At 36.5% G+C, this 23,963-nt stretch overlaps 1 protein-coding gene across 1 annotated transcript in view; it reads right to left on the bottom strand.

Annotated features, from left to right (window-relative positions):
* Nucleotides 1-23,963, bottom strand: part of PCLO (piccolo presynaptic cytomatrix protein) — a 389,706-nt gene that overhangs the window by 46,133 nt on the left and 319,610 nt on the right. The window contains exons 19-23 of the mRNA XM_075491522.1: nt 20,561-20,632; nt 17,760-17,940; nt 16,349-16,543; nt 14,923-15,105; nt 2,961-3,102 (exon numbers count right to left, since the gene is read on the bottom strand). Coding sequence (XP_075347637.1) covers nt 2,961-3,102; nt 14,923-15,105; nt 16,349-16,543; nt 17,760-17,940; nt 20,561-20,632 — 773 coding nt within the window. The remainder of the gene's footprint in view (nt 1-2,960; nt 3,103-14,922; nt 15,106-16,348; nt 16,544-17,759; nt 17,941-20,560; nt 20,633-23,963) is intronic.

Genomic DNA, 23,963 nt, shown 5'->3' with positions numbered 1-23,963 from the left:
TAAGGTGAGTGGAATGGATCATGTTCTAGAGGTCCCTATCTTTCTCCACTGGATGCAGAAAGAACCTGGATTACAATCTAGATGTCTATTTTTAGGCAATGAAAGCTAGGTGAAATGTAGGCTATCTTTAAACACACTTGTTGAAAGCTCTAAGGCATGATTACAATCACTCTCAAAAACATGTCTGCTACTAGGAGGTGTTTGTGCTTCTATTTGTCTTTCTCCCCTAAGACTCTGAAATGCTGTGCTAGAGAATATAAGGCATTATCTTCAGATGCATGTGATTCCTCTGGGGTTAAAGGGTCAGCGCTGTTCTTTGCTACCAATAAGCCAGCTTCATGTTTCACAGAAGCAACAGAAGCTCTCCAAGTTCACAATGAACTAAAAAATTAGTATAAAATGTCAGGTTTAAAAGTAATTTTAAATTCAATTTTAACTGAAAGTTATTCTTTTCTTCTTCTGTGAGGTAATGCTTTATAAAACATATTACAAATATGATACAAGAATTATTTGTCCCTAGGGTTAGATTCTTTACACATTGTTTAGTTGCTTTTCACCTTTGCATTCAAAATTAATATAATTTTGCAGACATTGTACTGGTATAGATGGTTACACAATACAAAGGCATAGACAATCTGGTCATTATCACAGCTCATATCATGAGTAACTTTCAGGGGTATTACAACTGAATAATGAGTGTCTTAAAAAAATAACTCCCAATAGAAAGACTTTACAAGATTTATTCAGTTGTGTATAACTGTATATAATGATTAATTTCCCTTGATAGTTATAACAATATTTAATATTGGCAAGTATTCTAATTAGTTACCTCATCAAACAATTCCCATGGTGTCACTATTTAATTCTTTTATTTTGCTTCATGACTAAATGTTCCTATGGTTAAAAGCATTTGGACTGGAGTAAAGAGTTTAAAACTTGGCTTATCCAACACTTTTTCTATTGATAGGTCAGAAACTTAATCTAAACAGGGAGCTTAAAACCAATATGGTTTTATATGCCAAGACACTTAAAATTATTTATCTCACTTAACGCTTCACATCCAAATTGTGAGCTGTGGTCTTATGGATATACTGAATTAGTGTGCAAGGCCAGAGTCCCTGAAGTCATTACCAAGCCAGCGTGAATGCAAATGTTGACTAGAATTTCAATCATACATATATTCAGATATATAATAATTTTTATCCAGAATTCTAAATGGAAACAGTTATCTATTTTAAAACATTCTCCCTAGGGATGATTCCAAAGGTCTCTGAAGGCAAACAGTAATTTTGTCATTCATTTTCATTACATTGCCATGTAAAGCCCTTGAGACTAACAAGAAAAAGAAAGGACTTTTTGTCTATGTAAATGTCCTGTGTAACTTCTAAAGTCTCTGTCTAATATCAGCATATAAACAATTTACTTTAAAAATACTATAATAAAAAAAAATACTCTAGCAGAAAATAAGAGGGCTAGATATATTTTATTTAATTAAGTAAAATTCATAGGAACAAATTACTATAAGACAAAAGCTGAAGCTGTGGAGACTTCTTCCTGCTTTTCAGTAGAAGTGTGGCTCATTTCAGGTTTAATAGGCTGGTGAATCTGTCAGCCAAATACCAAGTAACTGTAGATACTGTCACGTTGCTAGATAATACACAGTAAGTGATACTATTGAACTCAAATTTAGCATATGTGAACTAAAAAGTTCTATTGAGAGCTCCATCTTGTGTTTCTGTGCACAAAGATTTTATGCATCTCTTTTTTTCTCATTAGGAATGATGGAAAAATCATTTTCTTTTGAGATTGTCAAATCCAATTAAAGATTGTCTTTTTGCCACTGGGAAGTACAACTTATTTTAACCTAGAAAAACATGAGTGAAAAGTTCAATGAAGATTAAATGATTGGCACCCCACAACCTGAGCTCACATTGTCCTCCTAGATTCTGAAAATGAGACTGAAATATTCGATTTGTGTCTATTTTCCTTTTACCCTCTAATAAGCTCTAGACAAATACCATTGGGCTTTATTTTAGAAAATGATGAGTACTTAGAAAAGTCACAGTTCTAGAGAATAAATTTTTTCTTCATTCAAGCTTTTTTAGGAAGATTATATCAAACTCTCGCGACTAATAATTCAAGACCACAGGGGAAAAGCAAAAACTTGTGTCCCAGAGAAAAACATGGAACAACTATTGCAGACACTGAATAAGCAATGCTCACCAACTAATAGTTAGAGAACAGTCATCTATAAAAAATTCAGATCAGAAACATTACGTTGATCAGGAGCAATTACTTTTTCCTGTAAAGGAATATAAATGAAATTGCTAAATGAAGGTACATGCTGCCAAAGTTGAGGGGAAAAAAATCCTGGCAAAGATTTTTCCTGTGGAGTAGTTAACCAGGTAAAATGGCTGAAAATTAAATCATTTTATAGGATCATTGCACTGATAGTAGCTTGATAATTCCTACAGGGAGTCCCTTCAAAAAATCTTTTTCCAAATAAGAACTTCTGAGAAATTCTACTCAAACTCTTAAAAACTTGGGGAAAGTTGGTTTATACCCAGAATCTGAATTTCAGTTGCACTACTAACACCTGTTTCTAGAAGAAGGTCAATTTGAAAACTTAAACTAAGCATTCTCAGGCCTATGAAAGTTATACTCTTAAAACCTAACCCAAGCCCACCTCTGCACACTTGTATCAAAGGCTGAGCCTTACACCTTTCCTGTGTGACAGCAATAAATTCATGATGTTGAGGCAGAGGTTTGGTTAGTTATTAATAATTCAGTGATCAACAAAGCAGAATAAAAATACCAGCTCTGAAAAATTCTTCCCCTTTCGCTGCTATTCTACTGTGTAACTCAAGTGTGCAGAGCAAACTACTTAAGAAGATGACTGGCAAGTGAAAGGGCTATACATAGTGCACGGAGGATACAGTATATTAAAGGAAAAGCCTTACATTCTTGGGATGGGAAATAGATTATTCTCTCCTGTGGCACTGCTGCTGCCTTCGCTATCCATGCTGTATCCACTGCCAAAACTACTGGCTGACGAGCCAGTGGAGACAGAACTTTCTGCAGGTCGGTGATTAGTAGACCTTGCTGTACAGGGTGGGAACAGTGGGTTACCAAAAACCTTGTAAGACATTAGTACCATCCTTGTTAAGAAAAGTGTAATTTATCAAGATCACATGCTGCAAACACTTTCATTTTTTTACTTTACATTCCAGTATTGCGTTATCATCTTTTGCAGATGATGTTTATTTTCACATAGAATAAGGTGTTCTAAACCAAATAGTATACCACCACAGTTTTTCTCCAGTCATGTTAATAGTTCAAATCAATAGCCTGAAGGAAAAAAAGAATGGGTTAGATTGATTAACACTGCTTTTCTGATTAAAGCTACAGAAAACCAGTTATTCATCTGACACATTTCATATGGTAATCTTGTAAAAATGAAAGTCCCAGTGGGCCTTCCTCATATTCCTCATGAAACATTCTTTGCATTTGGTGATTTTGAGAAGGAGAGGAAGCTGAAAGGAAATATAGGTATACCATCTATCATCACAGAGACTGGTTGAAGACTTCCACCCCTCTTCAGACGTAACACAGCTACTGCATTATATTTCTCAACTGCTTCTTACCCGTCTGGATCTCTCTTACTACATGCTTAGAATTTTAATCCACGTATTTTGATGGGAGATGCCCTAATCTTGTTTAAGGCCATTTGGTGTAGAAAATGTACACCAGCATATGTTATTTTTACTTCAGATGCCTTATTTTGTGTTTTGGATATTATTGTACTACATGAACAAATCTTCTGGTATTCACCCTTTAGCAAGTTGAGAAATATAAACAAAAAAGGACACGGTGACATTACACATAATAATTAATACAGGAACAGTAGAGTAACTACTCTCATATTGAATAACACAATTGTCTGGAAATATTAATAGAGATTTTTGGCAATTTTTTGTTAAATGTCCTCTACTACATTTACTATTGTCATGTTTCATCTATTCCAACAGACTGAGCATATATACTGAAGATAAAAAACCCCTTTTTGTAAAGTTATTTTTCTGTGAAGACTTAATGAAGTTTTATGTTATTTTGGTGAACTGTGAAACTCTAATGCAAGCAGTTAAAAAAGATTCTTCTTTAAACAAGAAATTAGTCAAATACCTAAATGGAAATTGCTTCAAATAAGAGCCAGAGCCCCAATGGTGTCTTGCCTTAAACTGGCAACCAATATTATTTCTGTTTGACTGAATGAATAATATTTTTGGTGAAGACTGCTGCATGCTGCCTGATGTGGGACTGGGAAGCTGAGTGTGACTCCTCCAACGTAATGCAAAACCAAATTCATAATTGAAGCTAGAAGAGGGGAGTGAAACAATTAACATCTCACCAATCCTTGGGCCAAACTGTGAGTTAAGACAGAACTCTTGCTCAGCAAAGTGATTCTTCACTGCTAAACCGAGCTGTCACATAATTCTTCTTTTTTTTTTTTTTTAACTCTATTAGACTCCTCTGTTTCACTGTTGCCTACAGCCACAGAAGGAATTTGTCAGTCTAAATTACTTTCAGACAGAAATATTTTTTAGCTCTATTTCATTATTTCATACATTGATCATAGGCTATCTCCTTGGAAATTAATACAAATTAATAAACTGTAAAATCATAGTGTTATTAACAGATACTCTCAGTATCTCATCTGGAGAGAAAGCCACCCATGTTTTTCCAGCAGAGACAGCCAGAGCACAGCTGTGTGCCCTGCTCAGGCAGCTGTGAGCAGTGGTTGCTCTATCACTTTCAGTTTGTGGTACTGTGAGTGAACTCCTATGACTATGGTGACATGTCAGGAAACTGCTGTTGGGAAATGTTGGGCAAGAGCAAGATTTCAGAGAAGAGAGGTCAAGCTCTCCTTCACAGTGCATTACTGCCAGCTGCCCTGTATTCAACAGCCTGAACTGGGGCTATCTCATGCCTGTCCCAAACTAAACCATAACCTCAGTTCTCGTAGTGTTTGTGTGACCTGTATGACTTCTGATGTTTGTTGTTTGGGATGCTGAGGGTTTCTTTAGGTTGGGTTGGGTTTTCTTTTGCCATGGCATGACGAATTCCTCATAGGTGAGGACAATCAGGAAAGCCACACATCTGCAAAATCCATGGAAGCCAAGACAGTACTGTATCAGCACAAAAAAAGTGTCTTTAGTCCTTCCCTTAGGCATTACTTTGCTTAGTGTAGCATACATCTCCACCATAACATACGTGGCTGAAAGGGTGGTTCATATCTGGGCTCTTATTTTTATTGACTTTGCTGTAAAAGCTAGTGCCTGAAGTAGTTTCTTATATCTTTACTGGTGGATTTCTAAAACCAGTAAGAACCTAGAATTTATTTCAAGCCAGAAAAGCTTGAATTAAGCCTTTATAAATGGTTTAGAAGTTTTGCTATGTCTATTTATAATCAAAACATAGTTGTTTCTTTTGAGACAGCTGTATCCTGATGATCCATTCAGTATGCTTTATTTTTAGTTTCTCTACTGTTTTCACTAATTTACATCTTTTTCTATACTGATGTTTTTTCCCATAAGATCTCTTGGTGAATGGTTATAATGGATCCAAGTTTAGATTCATGACTGGATTTTGAAAACTGTAAAGTTCAATGTTATTCTTTTTTTTTTCCTGTCTGCTCTATGAAAAGTAATGAACTACAGCATCAGTTTGCGACAAGAGATGAAATGCACAAATAGACTTACAGCTGGTTTTGTGACAAATTAAGAATCTGGATACAGACAACTCCTCCATAACTCATGGGACACCCACATTTTCTATGTATCTATACTTTTACAGATAAATCTAGAACTCTAAGCTTCTGCTGCTGGTTATATAGGAAACTTCCAAGTTCTGAAGATGTGGCGATGCCCACTGTCAGGCAATATTTTGTCTGAGAGTTAGAATAACCATGGTTAGATTTGTACTCTAAGTTGAAAGGTAGAACTTGTTCCCTGCTCTCATGTGCAAGGGACTAGTTTGTACATTCATTTGCAATCTTGCCCTTTCTCTTTGAACAAATGCAAACATTGTCTCAGGAACTTTAACAAGAAAGGCTGAGTTCACTGTGGTACTCCTCTAGTCTTACTAGTTTATGTAAGGTCTGTGAAGCCCTGTAAGTGTCAGAGCAATAGCTACCTTTCTTGGCCAGTTGGGTTCTTATCCACATAAAGGACAAGTTAAAAAAGTGAGATTAGGGCAGGTTCACTTCTGAGTTACAGAGCTTCTGCTTACAGCTGCCTATGCTGGAAAATGGTCTCAGGTTTTGACATCATTTGCCTATGCTAGAAGATGGTTCTTAGGTTTTGACATCAAAGTTCTGCTGGGAGGTGCCTTGGTCTGTAGAGAGTTGAATAGTTTTGTATGGATTCACTCACTTTTTGAGGTCCAGAGATTGGATATTCTCTTCTGGTATCACAGAGGTGCCTGATACTACAAAGTGTAGTCTTGCTTTGCCTAAATGTACAACATGTATTTGAATAGGAGCCTGGGCAAAGGCAAGTGCCATCATTTGAATATTAAATATCCAGAGTATGGAAGAGCTATGTCTCATTGCTTCCTTGCCCATTGGTTTTTCAAATTATTTCCTGATTCTTAGGGGGGAAAAAAAAACAAAAAACAAAAAAAAAACCCCAAAACAACCCAAACTTTTTAAAACTCTTAGAAAACTTTTAGAAACTCTTATGAAAAAACTTCTCATATGCAAGGTTTTGCTGCCAATTACATATGATGCTGAAATAATTTCATTTTTAGAAGAAAGAAAAGACCTTTCAGGCCTCAGCAGACGGAAGAGACTAAGACTTAACTGAAGATCATTACCCAGGATTATCATTTGGCCTCTTACTGGGAGAGAGGAGATATCCTTTCCCCCCTCCAGCCCCTTCTCCATGAACTGTTTACGCAGTTTATCAGGTGCTTGGTACTTTTTAAGGATTGTAACTTCAGTGATGTCTGGGCTGTCCAGCCATTGGACTGTGAAGAATAGAAATAGGAAATAAAAGTTTAAAACTCCAATATGAGCTGCTTCCCCTGAAATAGTAGACAGAATTTCCTATTACACAAAGCTCTTGTTGTAGCTTTGATTTCGTCTGCATCTGCTAATCCTATTGTAGCTGGTAGTTCCCCAATGAAATGAAACGTTCTCTACTTTGAAGGTGTGTTGGTGGGTAGACATGTCATATTTAGTAGCTAGCAATGTGGTGTTAACACTGCCTCTGAGTGACACTGTTTTACTGCCTGTTGTACAGGCTGGCATGAGCAAAAGTTTCAGTTCAATCATTCTAGTGAATAACACATAAATGAATTGGAAGAGTTCTCGACTGCTTACAGGAATTCTTTCAGATTCTAAGAAAGTGGATCCTAATGTTATCCCTGGTGTAGGATCAGGATTTTCCAATTAAGAAAAAAAAAGATAATGGTTAGCCAGATACTTTTTGTACTCTGTATTGTTTACAGAAAAAAAAAAAAAAAAAAGAATCTTCCTTTGACAGAATCATATTTGTCTGCATATTCCCTTATGTCTTCTCGGAAAAGAATTGCTGATTCAAGAAAATTGAGGCTAGCACTGATCTCACCTTTTAGCTCCATTTTTTAAAATTTATTTTTAAAAATTGTTTTAATTATTACACTTCGCACGATATTAGTTGAATGCATCTATGGTAAAAACATAGTTTTGCTTATGCTTTGGCTTATGGACCCAGTTAGAAAATCAGCTTTTATAACAAAGGAAAAAGTAAGTCATGCTTTATTATAAAGAAGCTGTTGTATTAAAATCAATAAGAAAGGAAAGAATGGAAGCCATATGATTTAATGTAATCTTTCAGAAAAGTTTGTTTTTACAACAGAGATGTTTTAAAAACCTAACATAAGGGAGATATATAATTCACACAAGACCTATAGCCATGAACTGTCAAATCAGTCAGCAGCAAAATGGAAACAATCCAGCACTGTCAGCCACTCCAGCCATTCTTCTACAGTGAATGAACTTTTTTTAAAAACAAAAAAGACTTAAATTTGAAAAATGGGACTATGCTGTTCTGTGGTTCCTGTGGATGAAAGAAGAACAGACTCAAACAAAACTTTCTCCTGGGGATTAAATCGTGGATGTTCCCCTTTTCAGGTACCTCTAGAAGCAGAAATACAACTGTCAGAACACATGGGGAAAGACAGATCTATTTGTAAACCAAACAGGAGGAGGGGAAAATGCTTTTGAGTATACATCATTCAGGATTAAATTTTGAGACTTTGCCTCTAATTACTTGAAAAAAAAATGTTTTTTAAAGCTGGCAGTGTTGTGAGAAACCCTGGGTAACAAAAAAGGGCTGATAGCATCATGCTGAGTCTTCTCAAACTGATGCAAGCCCATGGGAGCAGATGAAATCACCGATCTGCTTTGGATACTTATCTGCTGACCAATGGACCGGGCATGTCACACACAGCATCTTCTGGCAGAAGCTCGTCTACTCCTCACTCCCAGGCACCTCGTGTTTCAAGTGCTCTAACCTCGAACTGCCCCGAGGTGCCTGTTTACCTGTTTTTATGAAGACTTTGCTAGCACTGAAAGCAAGTGCTGCTCAGGCTTGCTCCGTGAGGTTCTGCAGGGTAAAACCCTGTTGTCGGGACTGCTAGTTGCACCTTTTGTGAACTGGCACCAGAATGGGGATGCATAAATAACTAGTGATCAAAGGCATATACCTCAGGTCAGTTCTGGTAGTTTCTTTTCCTCACTCTTCCTCATACTGAACAGTACTTTAGATCATGGTCTCACCCATTTCAGTCACATTTGTACATTAGACACGGCTTTGACCGCACACTGAGCAGCGATATTTTGTGAAATTTCAACACAACTCTTTACAGAGCAATTTACCGTTTGAAGTGAGTAATGGCAGAACAGCACTCATCTTAAACTGTGGTGATGGCATTTCTTTGCCCAGCAAAGCAATTCTGATGAAATAATTTACTTCCTTGTGCTCCGTAGGGTTAGGCCACTGTCTAATAGACTTTTGAAATAAGAGTTATCAAATGAAGAATCTGAGCAATTTCCTGAAATTACATGTCAGCTTAAAATGGTGAAAGAGTAAATAGCAGGAATAGCCAAAGCAAAATGTGCCAGCTATTAGACTGAAACAAGACTCAAAAGACAGCCTCAGATTATTGCTATCTGCAGAATGGGGACAAACTGTTCTTGTTTTGATAATGATTCTTGGAAATGGGTTATTTGTAGCAATATGAAGGCCCATTTAACTTGGAAATTAAGAGACTAGTGAAGCTAGGCATAAAACAGCTTTGGGCAGTAAATTATTTAAAGTGTGAAGGAAACATCCTAAATTATTGTAGGAAATTAAAACATGGCATTGCCTATTAAAAGTGTGAAAATGGGTGTAGACCTAAAAGGACCCCGAATAAGCAGGTATTTAAATCCACAATCATATCCAGTCCAAAAGATTTATACAACCTAGGAATCAATTTCCTTTCACTCCACATTGTTGCTAAGGCCAGTAAATAAAATGTAGTGATAAGGAAAATTCCCGTTGATTTTAATTTCTTACAGCTAAGTGGCTAGAAATTACACAGTGCTGGCTCAGACCTGTATCACGGATTTTACAGTGCTAGCAATATCTTGGTACATACATCACATCACATTTCTGTGTAGCTTTACCCTGTTATGCTGACACTTAAGTGAATTTTTGTCAAAGTTGTTGGACCAAGGGAGTTAAAAGCAGGTATGCTGCCTTTTGAACTAAAGTGTTTTAAACCAGAGGTCTTTGGAGGTGTAAATTGACAGGCTCATTTGGCTACAATCATGAAAATGCTGATGCACAGTCTGCCTACTCTAGATATTCTAGCTAACAGTATTAGCTCTGATAGTAGACCTCCCCCTGGCCAGTAAAATCACTTGACACACAACTATTTGGAAAGTAGTTTCTTCTTAGGATATCACAGAAAAGCTTTCGTGTCACAATGGAAAATTTATAATGTAAAAGATGAAATGTTCTCTATGAGATGGGAGAAATAAATAGGTTCTGGGTACATGCATTAGATTTGGAGGTTTTCAGAAAATGTTGTGATTTTTAAATTCCCAGACATTTGGGGTTGAAAAAAACCCTTCTATTATTGAGTAAAAAAATATAGGAAAAATCAAAATTGCTGTAAAAATATATTGTTTGTATTACCTTAAATGGTAATTTAACAGGTATGTTTGGACCTTTAACTGAAATACATGGTATTTTCTCTAGATCTTTAACATTTGCTAACTAATCCAGCTCAAGAGTATAGCAGTGCTTTTCTTCTGGCAGGTTGTTTGGTTGTTTTTTTAATGTGTGCCAAATAAAATAGGAGGTGCATATGGCATCCATCATCATATGATATTCAAGCAACAGCATATTGACTAGTAGCTTCTCTCTCATGAGTGTCTGTTTGAAAAGATGGAAAAATGCATAGGACTATAATGATGTTCAAGCTTAAAATCACCTACTTGGCTATTTAAATATTAATATACTGTTCTCCAAAGATCCTAGGAAGAATTAAAATAATTTTCTAGAAATTATCTTCTTTGGTCATAATTTGTTGTTGTTGTTGACATTCGATATTCTGAGGTAATAAAGGAATTGTTTTTTCATTGTACAATCATTGTACCTTTTGGGGCAAAACTGGCACCTCTTCCTCTGCAAATAAGGACAAGTCCATTGAACTTTACCCATTAAGCAGGTATGTTAAACACCCATGTAGAGACCACAGCTGTCTATGAAACTGTGTACTTTAAAAAATGGCCAGTTATGTAGATAAATGCTGACTATATGGCAAACACTATCATTTTTGTGTGCTCTGAACTTCTTATTTCAGCAGAAACTACACTTCCTATTCTACTGAGGCAGAGCTGGTGCCCTTTTCTACTTCACACAGATGCTGAAGGGAATTGTTGCTCTTCCTTGTCTTTCTTACTCACTTTATTGGAAGTTATTAAAACTAAAGCATATAGTTCATTCTTTTAAAACTATAAACTGGCTTTGAAAAGGCCTATTATATAAAATCAGTAAATAACTATATTGCACCTACTGTTTTATATGCGTATATTCAGAGAACTGGTAATTATCATCAGAGTATCTCTAAGTAATATCTGAAGAACTCTAAAATCATTTATTATATTTAAAACATAAGTGACCTACCAAATAAATTCCATATAATGGAAAGATCCTTCTGTGGGATAAATTACAGACTTAAAAGGAGGTGGACTGATTTACACTGTCTCTAAAACTGACTCATCTGGTGGGTAAACTCTAATACACAGATTTATGTTGAAAGGAATGTGCTTAATTTTATGTGAATATGTAATTGGCAATGATTCAGATTTTTCGTAAAAATGAAATCAAATTAACTCAAACCTAGGCACTGCTCTCTCCCTCTGGCTCGGATCCCTTGCAACTTCGGCCTTCAAAGGGTTGGCTCTGAAATGTTATTTTTCCTCTCTGAGGGGTGTGATGGGAATGTGTATTATGCAATTGGTTTCTTTGTAGATCACACTCTTATCTCTCACAGGCAACAAGGAAATTATACTTCAGGGTTTATTTTTAATTAAATGCTGTAGATGAATATTGGATTTTACAAAGGTGCTGAACAAAGACCAATGTTTTCTGTTGTAGCTTCACCTTAATTTTAAAACAGATTGATTAAAATACATGTTTTACTGTTAAAAATTAATACAGAAATGGTTTAGTCCAATAAACTTAAATTGATGCAAGTCCTTTGCATTCACAAAATATAATTAGTATACTACAGGTGCTGGTTTTGTTTATGATTTCCTTTTTATTTCTCATCAGACATACAATTAATAACTGACAAATTACATCCAATAGAAAAGGTCCTAGGAGTCAGAAGTAGAGAAAGATTTCTCTGGGGCATTCTAAGAATGACTAAGGGTTCTTGTTTTGTTCTGTTTTTTCAAGTGCCGATTCAATTTAAGAAAAAAAAAAAAGAAGCCGTTGAGAGACTAGGTTAAAGGAGGAAATTCTTTCTGAGGGTTCTCTTAGGTAGAGAAGGACTGATGGTCACTCACAGAATAGAATTTTTCCCATCACCTTTGTGCAAATCTTGCTAGATTACTACCACCTTGTGTGCTTGGGCTGAGAAAAAAAAAAGTTATTCTAAAAGGTGCTGTTCTCTGATAAATTCACAGAGAAATAACTGTGGTAAAACATAATAAGAATACTGTTGTGGATTATCTGTAATGGCTTCTTTAGTAAAGGGCTTTGAGATTTAGTGACACAAAATTACAAACTTGCCAAGATGAGTGTTCCACTCCAAAAAACCAGTTCATAATGGGTTCTTTTCCAGTTGCCAATAAAATAGGCTGTAATGGGGGTGGGTACCACAACCATGCAGCACCCCTGTAGGAATGAACTTGCAAACTGATGATGCCCTAATATTCATTGTTCACAATAGTCTTAACTTTTAGAATTTTTGAACTACAGGGGAAACCTCTCCTTCCTTCATCTCCTCTTCCTCCTGGAAAGAACTCCATAAACTGAAAGCTGTTTTGAGTATCTTTGGTGCTTTTTCTTTTCAAGGTCATAGTCTCTTCTCGTTTTACTTACATTCTCCACAGAACTGCAATTAACTAATCTTGCGTTTTGTTCCTGCTGAAATGCATGAGATCCATTAACCTCAAAATGGTAATTATTGGCCCACCTCGTATGAATAAATTAGGACAAACTAGTTTTGATACAATAAGAAGAAGCCAAAACTTCTCACAGATCTGAAACCAGACTTATAAACTTTGTGTAGGTGACCATGCATTGTGTATATTTTTGTCAGAAGTAAAAAGACAAAAGTACCATGTCTCTTCATAGTAACTCTATCCTCACTTTATATATTAATTGTATTAATGCGGGCTCTTATTCCCATAACTCTCTATGATGCTTCTAATATTGCTGAGCCAAATGCATATTGATACATATCCTTTTTGCATTTCTAAAAGTAAAGAAGCTAGCATAACATTTCAGTGGCAAGCATACTTGAAGCCAACAGCCTAGCTATTTCCTTATCATAAAAGTGTATGTGAATCCTGATTTAACCTCATATCACAAGCAAAAGGTTTTAGCATTGCTTGTCTATGCCAAAAGGCATCACAGGACTACAAGTATTTATGATAAATCTCTACAGACACGACACCTCAAAAGATCGTAAGAGTTATTTAGAAGAATAGAATAGAATAGAATAGAATAGAATAGAATAGAATAGAATAGAATAGAATAGAATAGAATAGAATAATTTCAGTTGGGAGGGACCTACAATGATCACCTAGTGCAACTGCCTGACCAATTCAGGGCTAACCAAAAGTTAAAGTATGTTATTAAGGGCATTGTCCAAATGCTTCTTAAACACTGAGAGGCTTGGGGCATTGACCACCTCTTTAGGAAGAGTGTCCCAGTGTTTGACCACCCTCTCAGTAAAGAAATGCTTCCTAATGTCCAGCCTAAACCTCCCCTGATGCAGCTTTGAACTATTTCCAAGCATCCAACCACTGGATCCCAGGGAGAAGAGATCAGCACCTCCCTCTCCACTTCCCCTCCTCAGGAAGCTGCAGAGAGCCATGAGGTCACCCCTCAGCCTCCTTTTCTCCAAACTAGACAAGCCCAAAGTCCTTAGCCACTCCTAAAAGGACATTCCTTCCAGAATTAGATTTCTATGGTATACATCCCAGGAATAGGATGGGCCTTTCAGTCACGATGCCTGAACTAGTACCATGATACCCTCTGGCCTCTGCCTGAACTGAGTGTCTGGAGTTGAGCTGTAGGGTAAGACAGTATGTGTGTGGGTGGATGCACACATGTGTGTAGATAGATATGTTTATGGAAGAGTTCTTAAGGTTCTCATAAGAAACAACTCATTATTTCTGAATACAATGCTTAAAATTATTTGTTAAATTTGCCATTGCTAATTAGCTGTTTTAACATCACACTAGTTCTCTTAATGACTTGTTGCCTTTAGGGTATATTGTTTGAAGTACCATTCCCTCTTCCTCTCCCACAACCTTCTCAGCCAGACTGTATTGTCCATGGTGTGCAGTGGTGTTGACAGAAAAACCTTCAATGAATCATGAGAGCTTGGGAAGGGATTACAGCACAAGACAAGATCTGGGAGTCCAGTCTGTAAGTTTATTGGCATAATCCCTCAGATTCCATGGAAATAAGCAAAACGCTCCAGAAGTCAAAAGAACATTGCCAATTCGAACCAACTGAGATTCTGGCTCTTTATTTGTGATGAGGGGATAAATTGATGATATGTGGTATTTAGGTTTGATGTACAGGTGTCTACAGGTAGAAAATAATTTTTTAAGGGGCTGATAGGAAAGTTATCAAGAGATTGAGCTATACATGGATCAAAACTCCTTTCCTTTCCACTGGTGGTTTGAAAAATGATCCATGCTACTGACTTTTGACATAACAGCTGTGCTGGGAGAGGAAAAAGAAATTGTTAATGTCCCAATTAGAATTCCAGAAACAGAAATGTGCAATTAGGTTTTTGTCACAGTACAAGAAATGTTCAATCATGCTTAAGCAGACCAACTTGGATGCATGCTTTTTATTAGGCAACAACATGAGCAAAGCTATACCATTTTTCAACAGAAGTCTAAGTCCTCCAGTGGAATGGAAGTGCATGTTTGTTGTTTTGTAATGTGTCTTAGCACAGTTTTTCAGTATGGATTTATGTGTTGATGTGGAAAAATCAAGCAGACTTCTTGATTCATGTTAACATTTACAGCACTTAATGGAGGGGTAAAATAAATAATTAAATATCGCAATGAATTAGCAGACATGGCAAGAAGGATTTCGGATGTGGTTGGTTTCTTAACCATGTCTTTCTGCTCACCTCCTTCAGGCTTGACTGGTCCATCAGACATCACTTTCCTGAGGGCTAGTTGGCTTTGGTCTTTGTTGTCATTGGCTGGTGGAGGCAGATTGTCAGACTGAGTTCTTTGAATAGGGAGGACTCCTGCTATGCTGTGTCTGTGCTGCTTCCTGGCATGATTAGACTGACCGCTTTTATGTGCTGCTGTGGCAGTGTGGGTGAAATGGAAACCCAGAGTATGTATCCTCAGATGGAACCAGCTTAAATGTTATTCATGCAAACAGAAGTGTTTTTTTCTGTATTTAAATAAGTAGTGTTTTCAAACACCAAAGAGACACCACATGCACAGCATTAAAGAGTATTAAAACTGGCTGTTTCTTTATTAATGATGGTGAAGACAAGGGAAATAATTTTCCCCTGGTTTTTGCATTATACCATGGTAAGTTTATGGCATATCAACAAATCCTGAAGACAAACACAATGATTCCACAGTCAGAGAGTTTTAATTTGCCATCAACTAAACCCTCAACTAGCAATCAGATACTGGTCTGAAGTATACTCTGGAGAGCAATTCTTTTGAATGGAAAAGTTTTAATTTTTTCATCTATTTAAAGTTGTCAGATGAAATCTATCTTGACTCTTAATCAATTCATGGCACAAAAATTACTAGAAAAATTGAACTGACTATGACATCTGACTTAGCTCTCAACTCCCTTTGACTTTGCTAACTTGATAACACTGTTGAAACCCGATGTTGTTAATGGCTTTGTGTGTTTAATGATTTTGCATTTAATGTGTTTAATGTTTTTGTCTATTGCTGTTCTGCTCATCACTAAAATGATTTTATCTGAGATATAAAGAGGGTTGCCTTATATTTCCTTTCAAAAAAAATTAGATATTTACAGTCACGTTTCAAAAATAGAAATCTCAGCCATGTAGTTAAAAAACCTTTTTCTTTAAATCTTTTTTTGTGTGTAAAGTACAGTCCTTCCTGATTACTACTTATAGATATATCTTGTTGTTAATGTGCTCTCAGTACTTGTTGTGTGCAACTTGAAGAACTGGCAGCTGCATCTCTGCAGGTTTTGATTATTTCATTGGTACTTATTTAGTGACATCAAAACACCACCACACAATGGAATTCTCTGCGAGTCATGCACAACCATGGAACATCATGGACCATGAGTGAAGGGACTGATGGAGAAACAGCCAGTTTCACTGCAGTCTATATAAATTAAAATAAATAAATAAATAAAAGACTTCTAAATACACGAGTATATTGTAATTATATGTATTCACACACAGGCACACAAAGAAAGACATTGAACAGAGTGAGCACAGTGTGCCAAGAACAGAAAAAAATAGCCAAAAAGGGAAGGACAGCAGGGAAAAAGGCAACAGATGAACATTAAGCTGCCATGCTGAGGAATTTATTTGCGTCTTTTACTTGGTTGAAGGCGAAGCTGTTGGACAGCTGCTTCAGCAGCGGCGATGGCTGCCCCAGCATCTTCAAGGTGAGTTTGAGTGACACTGGTTTTGCTTTGGCTGCGAGACGGACCGTGAGAGCGTAGATGTCCTTCAGAGGAAGATTTGGAGCTCCCTGGACTGCTGTGGGATTTCTCAATGGTGGGCACCTGCATGTCTACCAAGAAAACGAAGAAGCACAACTGTTGCATTTATTAAAAACAAAAAAACAATTTCATTTTCTTTCTCTTGACTGGCCTTTCTAGCCACATTCCAGAACAAGGAATAAAGATTAAGCTGTGCAATGCCATTCAAAGTCTCGGGATATATCATCATTAGGAAACTCTTATAAAGCACCATTTTCTACTTCCCCACTGTTCCCTCGCCCAGGGAATAATTAATTTACTATTAGGTTTCTATCACCTGTGAATTATGCCTTCTGTGCTGCTTCACACTGGTGGAATGACAGGGTAGCCTAAAGACTAATCTGTTTTCCACTTTCTACTTCTCTAGTATGTAAAGACTAACTAGCATCACTTGCCTCGGTACCGAATACTTAGATCATGCAAGCAGTTTTATTCTGATGAATGCGTCCGTCAAAACCATAGCCTAACTTACAATAGCTTCTATAATAACCTCTAATTTAGATATGGATCTTGTATAGACACCGATCCCTAGCAAAACATTACACAGAGGAATAGAGAGGAGATGGAGCAGAGTCATCACTCTGAGTCTCTTATCTAGATGCTATTTGGGATGGCTTTTCCTTTGATATGACATACACTGGGTTTTAAGTGAGCAACTGGCCACCGACTACTTAGTATAAAAATAAAGGTAGAGACAAATTTCTTGGAGCAGGAGACACTGAGATCAATTCTGCTTTTGTAAACACTAGTATAATTCCACTATATCAGCTCCACCAATTTCCAATACAATTGAGATATGCTACAGCCCATTATCATTGACTGGAAATGCATATGCATTACTATAGCATAATTGTTATTCTATAAAATATTAATGTGACATTTCTAGAAGATAAAATGCCACAGAATATTTAAGGAACATGAAAAATAGAAAGATAAATATGTACTGAATTTGTCCAAGGCTACCAGAAAAAATGGAAACGGCACAGAATCTACAGTAGGTACGCGAAGCATATAGAGCTTGTAAGATGATGTTTTAAGGACACAATTACTCAGTAAGCTGTCTGGCACTGATCGAGCCAAATTAAGCCTTGCCTCCAATGAATTAATCACAGAGATAAATACATTTTTAATAAAAGTGTATACAAACTTCATAGCAGTAACTATTTTTCTATTAGAACTTCCACATAGCAAAGGTTTTCCCATCATCTGGGAAAACATCTCATATCAGGTGCACCAAGTCATTCCTACCCTTGGAGGGGTCCGGGAAAATTCCATGACTTCTGCTCTTGATGACAGATGGTTTGGGAGATTGCTGGCTACTCTGTCCAGAATGAGATTTCCCATGATCAATGTTTTCACTCTGTTCTTTCAGAGGGTACCACCGAGGAGTGTTGTCAAGCTGAGAGATGCTGGATAACTCAATCAATACCTATAAATAAATCAAAGTACAATACATGGTCTGTATCTGATCTATTAATGATTGTGTGCAGAAGAGTCTACAGTTGTGCTACCAGAAGTTGCAATCAATGTAAGAAGTTAAGTGTATAAGGCTGTGTGCTGACAGATTCAGGAATCTTTGCCCATGCTCTGACCCCACCTGATATAAGCCAGCTGTGATCCCTAACCCACATTTGTTAGCATATTGATGATGTCTTTTCAACAGGACCTCAGTAAGGACTATGAGCTTAGACATAGCTCCATACCAAGACGGCTAGATAGTTTAAAGGGTAGCTTGTGAGCACTAGCTTGAAAGCTAGACTAAAAAGACATCTAGCCATTCTGCCTCCGTATAGACATAACCTAATGGAAGTATCGGGCAGTATTATTTTCTCCTTTTTGTCAGTGTTAGTAAAAGGGCAAATAATTTCCTATTTGTTTTTCATAAGGTCTTCAATAATATGAGACCGGTGCTTGTTGATCCTTTTCAAAAATTCACTTATACAGAATTTGTAACAAAAAGCAAAGAATAGGGATACCTTTGCACTTCACTAAAGTAACAGAATTCAATAGGCCATTTAGGCCTCTAAACTTCACCGGAAAAAAAAAAAGGGAGATGCAATGGCAATGTGGAAATGAAATTAGCAACTTGGCTAAATAAAAACAACAACATTGTAGCTAAAGTCTGGGCCACCTGCATTGCTAGCGGGAATTTTGTGAAATTTCTTTAGAAAAAAAAAAAAAGTAAAAAAAATGAGCATTGGGACCAATAAGGACCCTTCCTCCCTTAATGGTCTTGTAGCTGAGAGGGCCAAGAGATGTAAAGTACTAAAGAGTCATCACAGAGTCTTGAATGAAGGAAAGGACAAAAACAGCCTTGCATTTGGCTCTAAGGTGAGAGGGTTAAAACTAATGTCAGGTAGGGAAGTTTTAGAAGTGCTAGACAAGTAAAGTGTGCAATTACCTCAGGGAACGATGTCTTTGTCAGTTTACTACAAGACCTCGAATAAAAGAAAGCCTCTTCAAGTTTAGGGATGGGGAAGTCTCTTCACAACTGAGTTTTTATAGAAGGCTAAAAGCCTTTTTTCTTTCCTTTTTTCTTTCAGCTTCATAGGTGCGTATTACCTGGCTTGGTCTGTCTGGTTAGGTTTATACTTAATCCGAACAGATTAACTATTTACCATGCTCCCTGGTGTGGTTTTTGGTCATGGCTTTGGGAATGACTTGGAGGACAGCATGGCTGAGGATTGTTCCCAATAGGCAATATAGGCTAGGGGCTCTGCTTTGCAGGAGAAGTGGGCTCACATTCCATGGATGTGAACCATGATGTGCCACTTGCCATCTGGGACACGCAAGTGGTGCTGGCCCTACTCAAGCAAGTCCTTAAGGCACAGTTTGGATATCCCATATTTGATGTTATGGTGCAGGATTCCTCTGGACATCCTGGTCCTGAAATAGACTGGATAGCCTTTTCCATTCCTTTTTCCATGAAGAACTGTTTTCATATTTAAGTCTGAATAATTTAATAAATAAAATAATTCTAGACATTGAAAATATTTGAAGGCAAAAGTTTAAATCTTCCTGTAAAAGCAGCTGCCGGAGCTTCCATTTTCTAAATGTCATAAATAACAATGATGTAAATATTCAGTAAAGCCCTGCATTTGGACAAACGTGCTGAACTCAACAAGAATACTGATGCAGTATGCAGGAAATAAGTAATCATGTAGCTGCTTCCTAGACATTTATTTTAGTAATTGTTCAAATAGTGACACTGATTGCTCAGTTTTGTAGTTACACAAGGGGAACTGGAGCTGAACTGAGTGCCTTTTCTGCGAAATTCAAATGCAGAATGAGCAGAGATGCTCTGAGTTACTCTGTATATGAATGATTAATTTTCCTGGGCTTCTGTTTCTAATTATAATCCTTTTTGTAATAACACTTTTAATTACTTTTTTTACATCATAGTTATTGCTGGTAATTCTGTATTATACATGCATATGTTTGTTTATTCGCTTTTAAAAGAGAAAGCATACTTCTTCCCATGATCACTCATCTCATTTATTATTAATTACAAAATTTTGCCTTCAGTCATACTTTGGTAATGATATTACTATGTTGTAGTGTTAAAAATGAGACCTTGATCAGCAAGACAAAATTACTCACACATACTTGTGCACGTGCTAAATTATGGCTCGATAGCACAATTTAATCCTTTAATCATTTACAAAGACTGATACCTCCTCAGCCTTCCCATGTGATGTTAAAAACAAGGCAGACAGCTTATCAGTCATAACAAGAATTCCCCATTCAGTCACTGTGAAGGCTGTTACTATCTCAGGCTGAAAAAATTCTTAATTTTCAGTGAAGTAACATTGTGTTGATTCCTAAATGAACTTGCCCACAATTTATCAAGATAAAGGGAAGGCATCTTTCATGTGTAAATGAAAGAATTCATGATCATTTGTTATGAAGTCAGCAGTAAAACTGTGATGTAACAAAGGTTTTACTCAACACGTACCATACCTTGGAAGCAAACAGTCTCCAAATACCAGCGTGCAGTTAATCAGCTTTCTAACTAGTCAGGGTTAGAGAGGAGGAAATAAGATACTCACTTCACCAAGGAAGTCATTCGAGGAAAATCTATCATAATCCCAGACAGTCACTTCCAGTGTTTTCTTTTTCAGCTGCAATTTAAGTCAAAGGATAATTAACCCTATTGCCATCAAAAACTTCAGATCCAGTCTTTATGGTGGTTTCTATTCAGTATTTCCTCCTTGTACCCTTTTTCATAGTGACAGCTAGGCAGCTTTTGTCCTCCCATCAACCTTGATCTCAGAAAAATAATTTGGGGCTATTATTTGTTATCAAGACAAATGGGCTTGTGCTTGGCCCTATCTTAGGAAATTCCACAAGTTGTTTTTGACAGAATGCATATCCACTGCAAGAGCCAAACTGATTTTTAAAACCCCATTTTTGTATTTCTGCAGCTTTTCTCATTGTCAGATCTGAGTTGTCTGAACTCAGACATTTACCTAAAGTGCATTTGAGTGTGAATTTCAAATGTATTATTTAAAACACCCTATTTACACAATCTCACCTGTGAAGACCAGGCTTTAATACCCCTGCAATTCAGTGTAGTCAATGGGACTCTGCAAGTGATCCAGACATGCAGGACAAATTGTACTGTTAGGTATTAACGACAGCCATCAAAACCCATTATCTGCAGATCTTGTTAAGCATGATAGCTGTGTCAGCACTCTTCCTACGGGCTACAGTAAGAAAAAAGTAAGTCTTTTTATACGACAAGATAGAGCACGACAGAGAAGCTGTTGACCAAAGCAGTTGACCTGATTGGAAAGATTGACTTGACTGTCACTCCAGGGGCCTGTGGGGACAGGTGGGGAGAGGATTGATTACTGGTGTTGTATGCTGGAGTAAAAGGCTAGCAGGTGGCTGGAGAGGCAGTAATAAATTCATGTGGCTTGAAAGAGAGAAGGACAGAATTCTGGGGGTATGGGATGTCTGCAAAGTCAGGCTGAGAAGTTGTAAGTGAATAATTTTTTGCATACTTCCGGGCGTTACTAAGGAAAACAGGACGCTGTTCACATACTTGAATAAAAGAGGTCAGAACCAGAAATCTTATATGATAATAGAGGTCATCATCCTAACAGAAGCAATGTGTCACTCACTGCTTTGACTATTAATTGGCTGCTTGGGACAAAGGGACAACAAAGGATGAAGTCATTGTTCAAAATCATAAGCTATACCATTTACTGTACATATTATATATCCTTTCAAGAAAAGCACTGTTTGCTGTTTACCTCCACTGCCCCTTGGTTTAATGCAACACAGAGTCAGACAGTTCTTAAGAACTTTAAGTTGCCTTTAAATGATAATTTCATCTCATTATGATGTATTCGGAATAACTTCTGCTCCCAGCTAACTTCAGAAAAATGAGCAACTATGCAAAGCCAGTGTCTTTGAAACTCAAGTTTAAATCAGCATATCCTGGAAAACCCACACAGAGGGGAACTGTACTATTTTTAGCTTCAACAATGTACTCTTTAAGCAGGCAACAACATGACTTGCAAGCTAAGATTAAAAAAAAAATGTAAATATTTGAGAGCAATTCTTTAATCTTTCTTTGTTTTATTCCTACAGAATTAGGCAACATTCTTCTTAAACATTCTTTTTAAAAATATCCTGCAAAAATTAAGGAAAAAGTTGAACAAAAAGATTCTCTTTTGAACATCCCTTACAGAATATTTGTAAAGCTATTTCCTTGACTGAATAAAATTCCTTTTCTTTACTGTTACAAGACAGTATCAAAAATGCCATGTGAAAAATAACCCGAAAAGATGAGTTGAGCAGCCACTGGTCCATGCTGCTTTTAGCTTCCTGGATGATATAATTTCCTGCTAGATGTTATATTAAGTATATTTACTTTTACCCTTTAAAAAAGAGGAATAGCATAAATACTTTTCAGAAATGTATTGTCTCAATTGTTGCTATTTTAGGAGGACATGTTTTCTTCTTGTTTCAAGTGATGACTGTGCAAGGACAGAGAGAAGAATGTATAGATCCAGAAAAGGAAAAAAAACCTGAAAATTTGAAGGATTTTTGGTGGAAAGGGGAAAATAGAGAAGATTTTCAAGTAACTGCAACCTTACTTTGCTAGCTTCTTTGCATTTGTATGATAATAAAACTGTGCTGAAAACTTACAGTACTCTACATTTCTTTGAGATATCTGTTTTAAGCCTCTTAGTTTAATAAAGCTTCTATAAAATATTATGACAATGAAAAACCATCAAAAGAACTTTATTAGGCAGAGTGCATGAAGTGAGTTTCAAAGAGGAGGAAAATTTGCTTTTCTGAAGATATATATGTACCACTATTGAAGGCAAAGAACACTTGATGGCCAGTGATTTTAAAAGCAGCCATTATACTATCACAGCAAAGTAGGGTTCTGCCTAACTTCATTCAGTTTTAGGTCATGAAGTCAGAATTTCAGATCCCCATCATTAATTTAACTGACAGCAATACTGAAGTGGACAATGTATCAATAGGAAAATGAGAAAGTGTCCCTAAAAGAAGGAAAGCAGTTTACGCATGTTGTGAACCTCTTCTTCCAAGCATATTTTGAAAAAAGTGTTACTAAGCCACAACTAATTTCAGACTTTGCCTTGTAGAAAAATTAAAAATAACAAAATAAATACAAATTAAAACATAAAAACCCACCTAAAAGCATATTACTGCACGTGAACTCCAGTTAGCTTTAGGCTGCTGTGGATAACCGTCATTTAAAGAAAATCAAAGAATATGCAGAAACAGCCAATGTGAATAATATTTTACCTTATGGGAGACGTAATCAACACCACACCTACAGAAGTGTCTGTTTCTTGTTTTAAATGTTTGAAGAGCACTGGGTGTTGTTATGGATAATGCGGGTCTGTGTAACTAAATATGCGTTGCTTGAAATATTTAATACATATTCCTTGAAAATCTCATACAATTCATGACTAGAGGAAAGAAATAATTTTAATGCAGTTTGTTTTTCTCCTATGCTGAAAGTAAATTCCTATAACTACTTCAGAAATAATATAAAAGATTTCAGTCTCAGTTAGGATACTTGATGAATAGAAATGAAGGTGTTGTATTAGGTCATGCATTATATTTATTTGTGTTTACATTAATATTTAACATTTTATTGTACTCCTCTATATTGCTGTATTTCAGTACATGGGAGGACAAAAAGACTTTTCCTAGATCACTCAGAAACTTACTTTCTCTTGTCCAAGATACTAAGTGAGATTTAGGTACCAACACCTTGCTGATTCATAAGAAAACTTTTCTTACTCTTGGAAATAAGACATAAGCTCCTGCATCACTCAAGGATTTTGAAAATATCACTCTTTCTAAATATATTACCTTCAATTTAAGGACATGAGCTATAGTGAGAGCTGTTTGTTTTAATGAATTATAGCCATCATTTAAGGAAATACCTTTATCTGCTTT

This window comes from Mycteria americana, chromosome 1 (genome assembly GCF_035582795.1).
Source record: "Mycteria americana isolate JAX WOST 10 ecotype Jacksonville Zoo and Gardens chromosome 1, USCA_MyAme_1.0, whole genome shotgun sequence".
Lineage (NCBI taxonomy): Eukaryota > Metazoa > Chordata > Aves > Ciconiiformes > Ciconiidae > Mycteria > Mycteria americana.
Note: the sequence above shows the minus strand (reverse complement) of the source record. Positions and strands in the feature narration are given on the sequence as shown.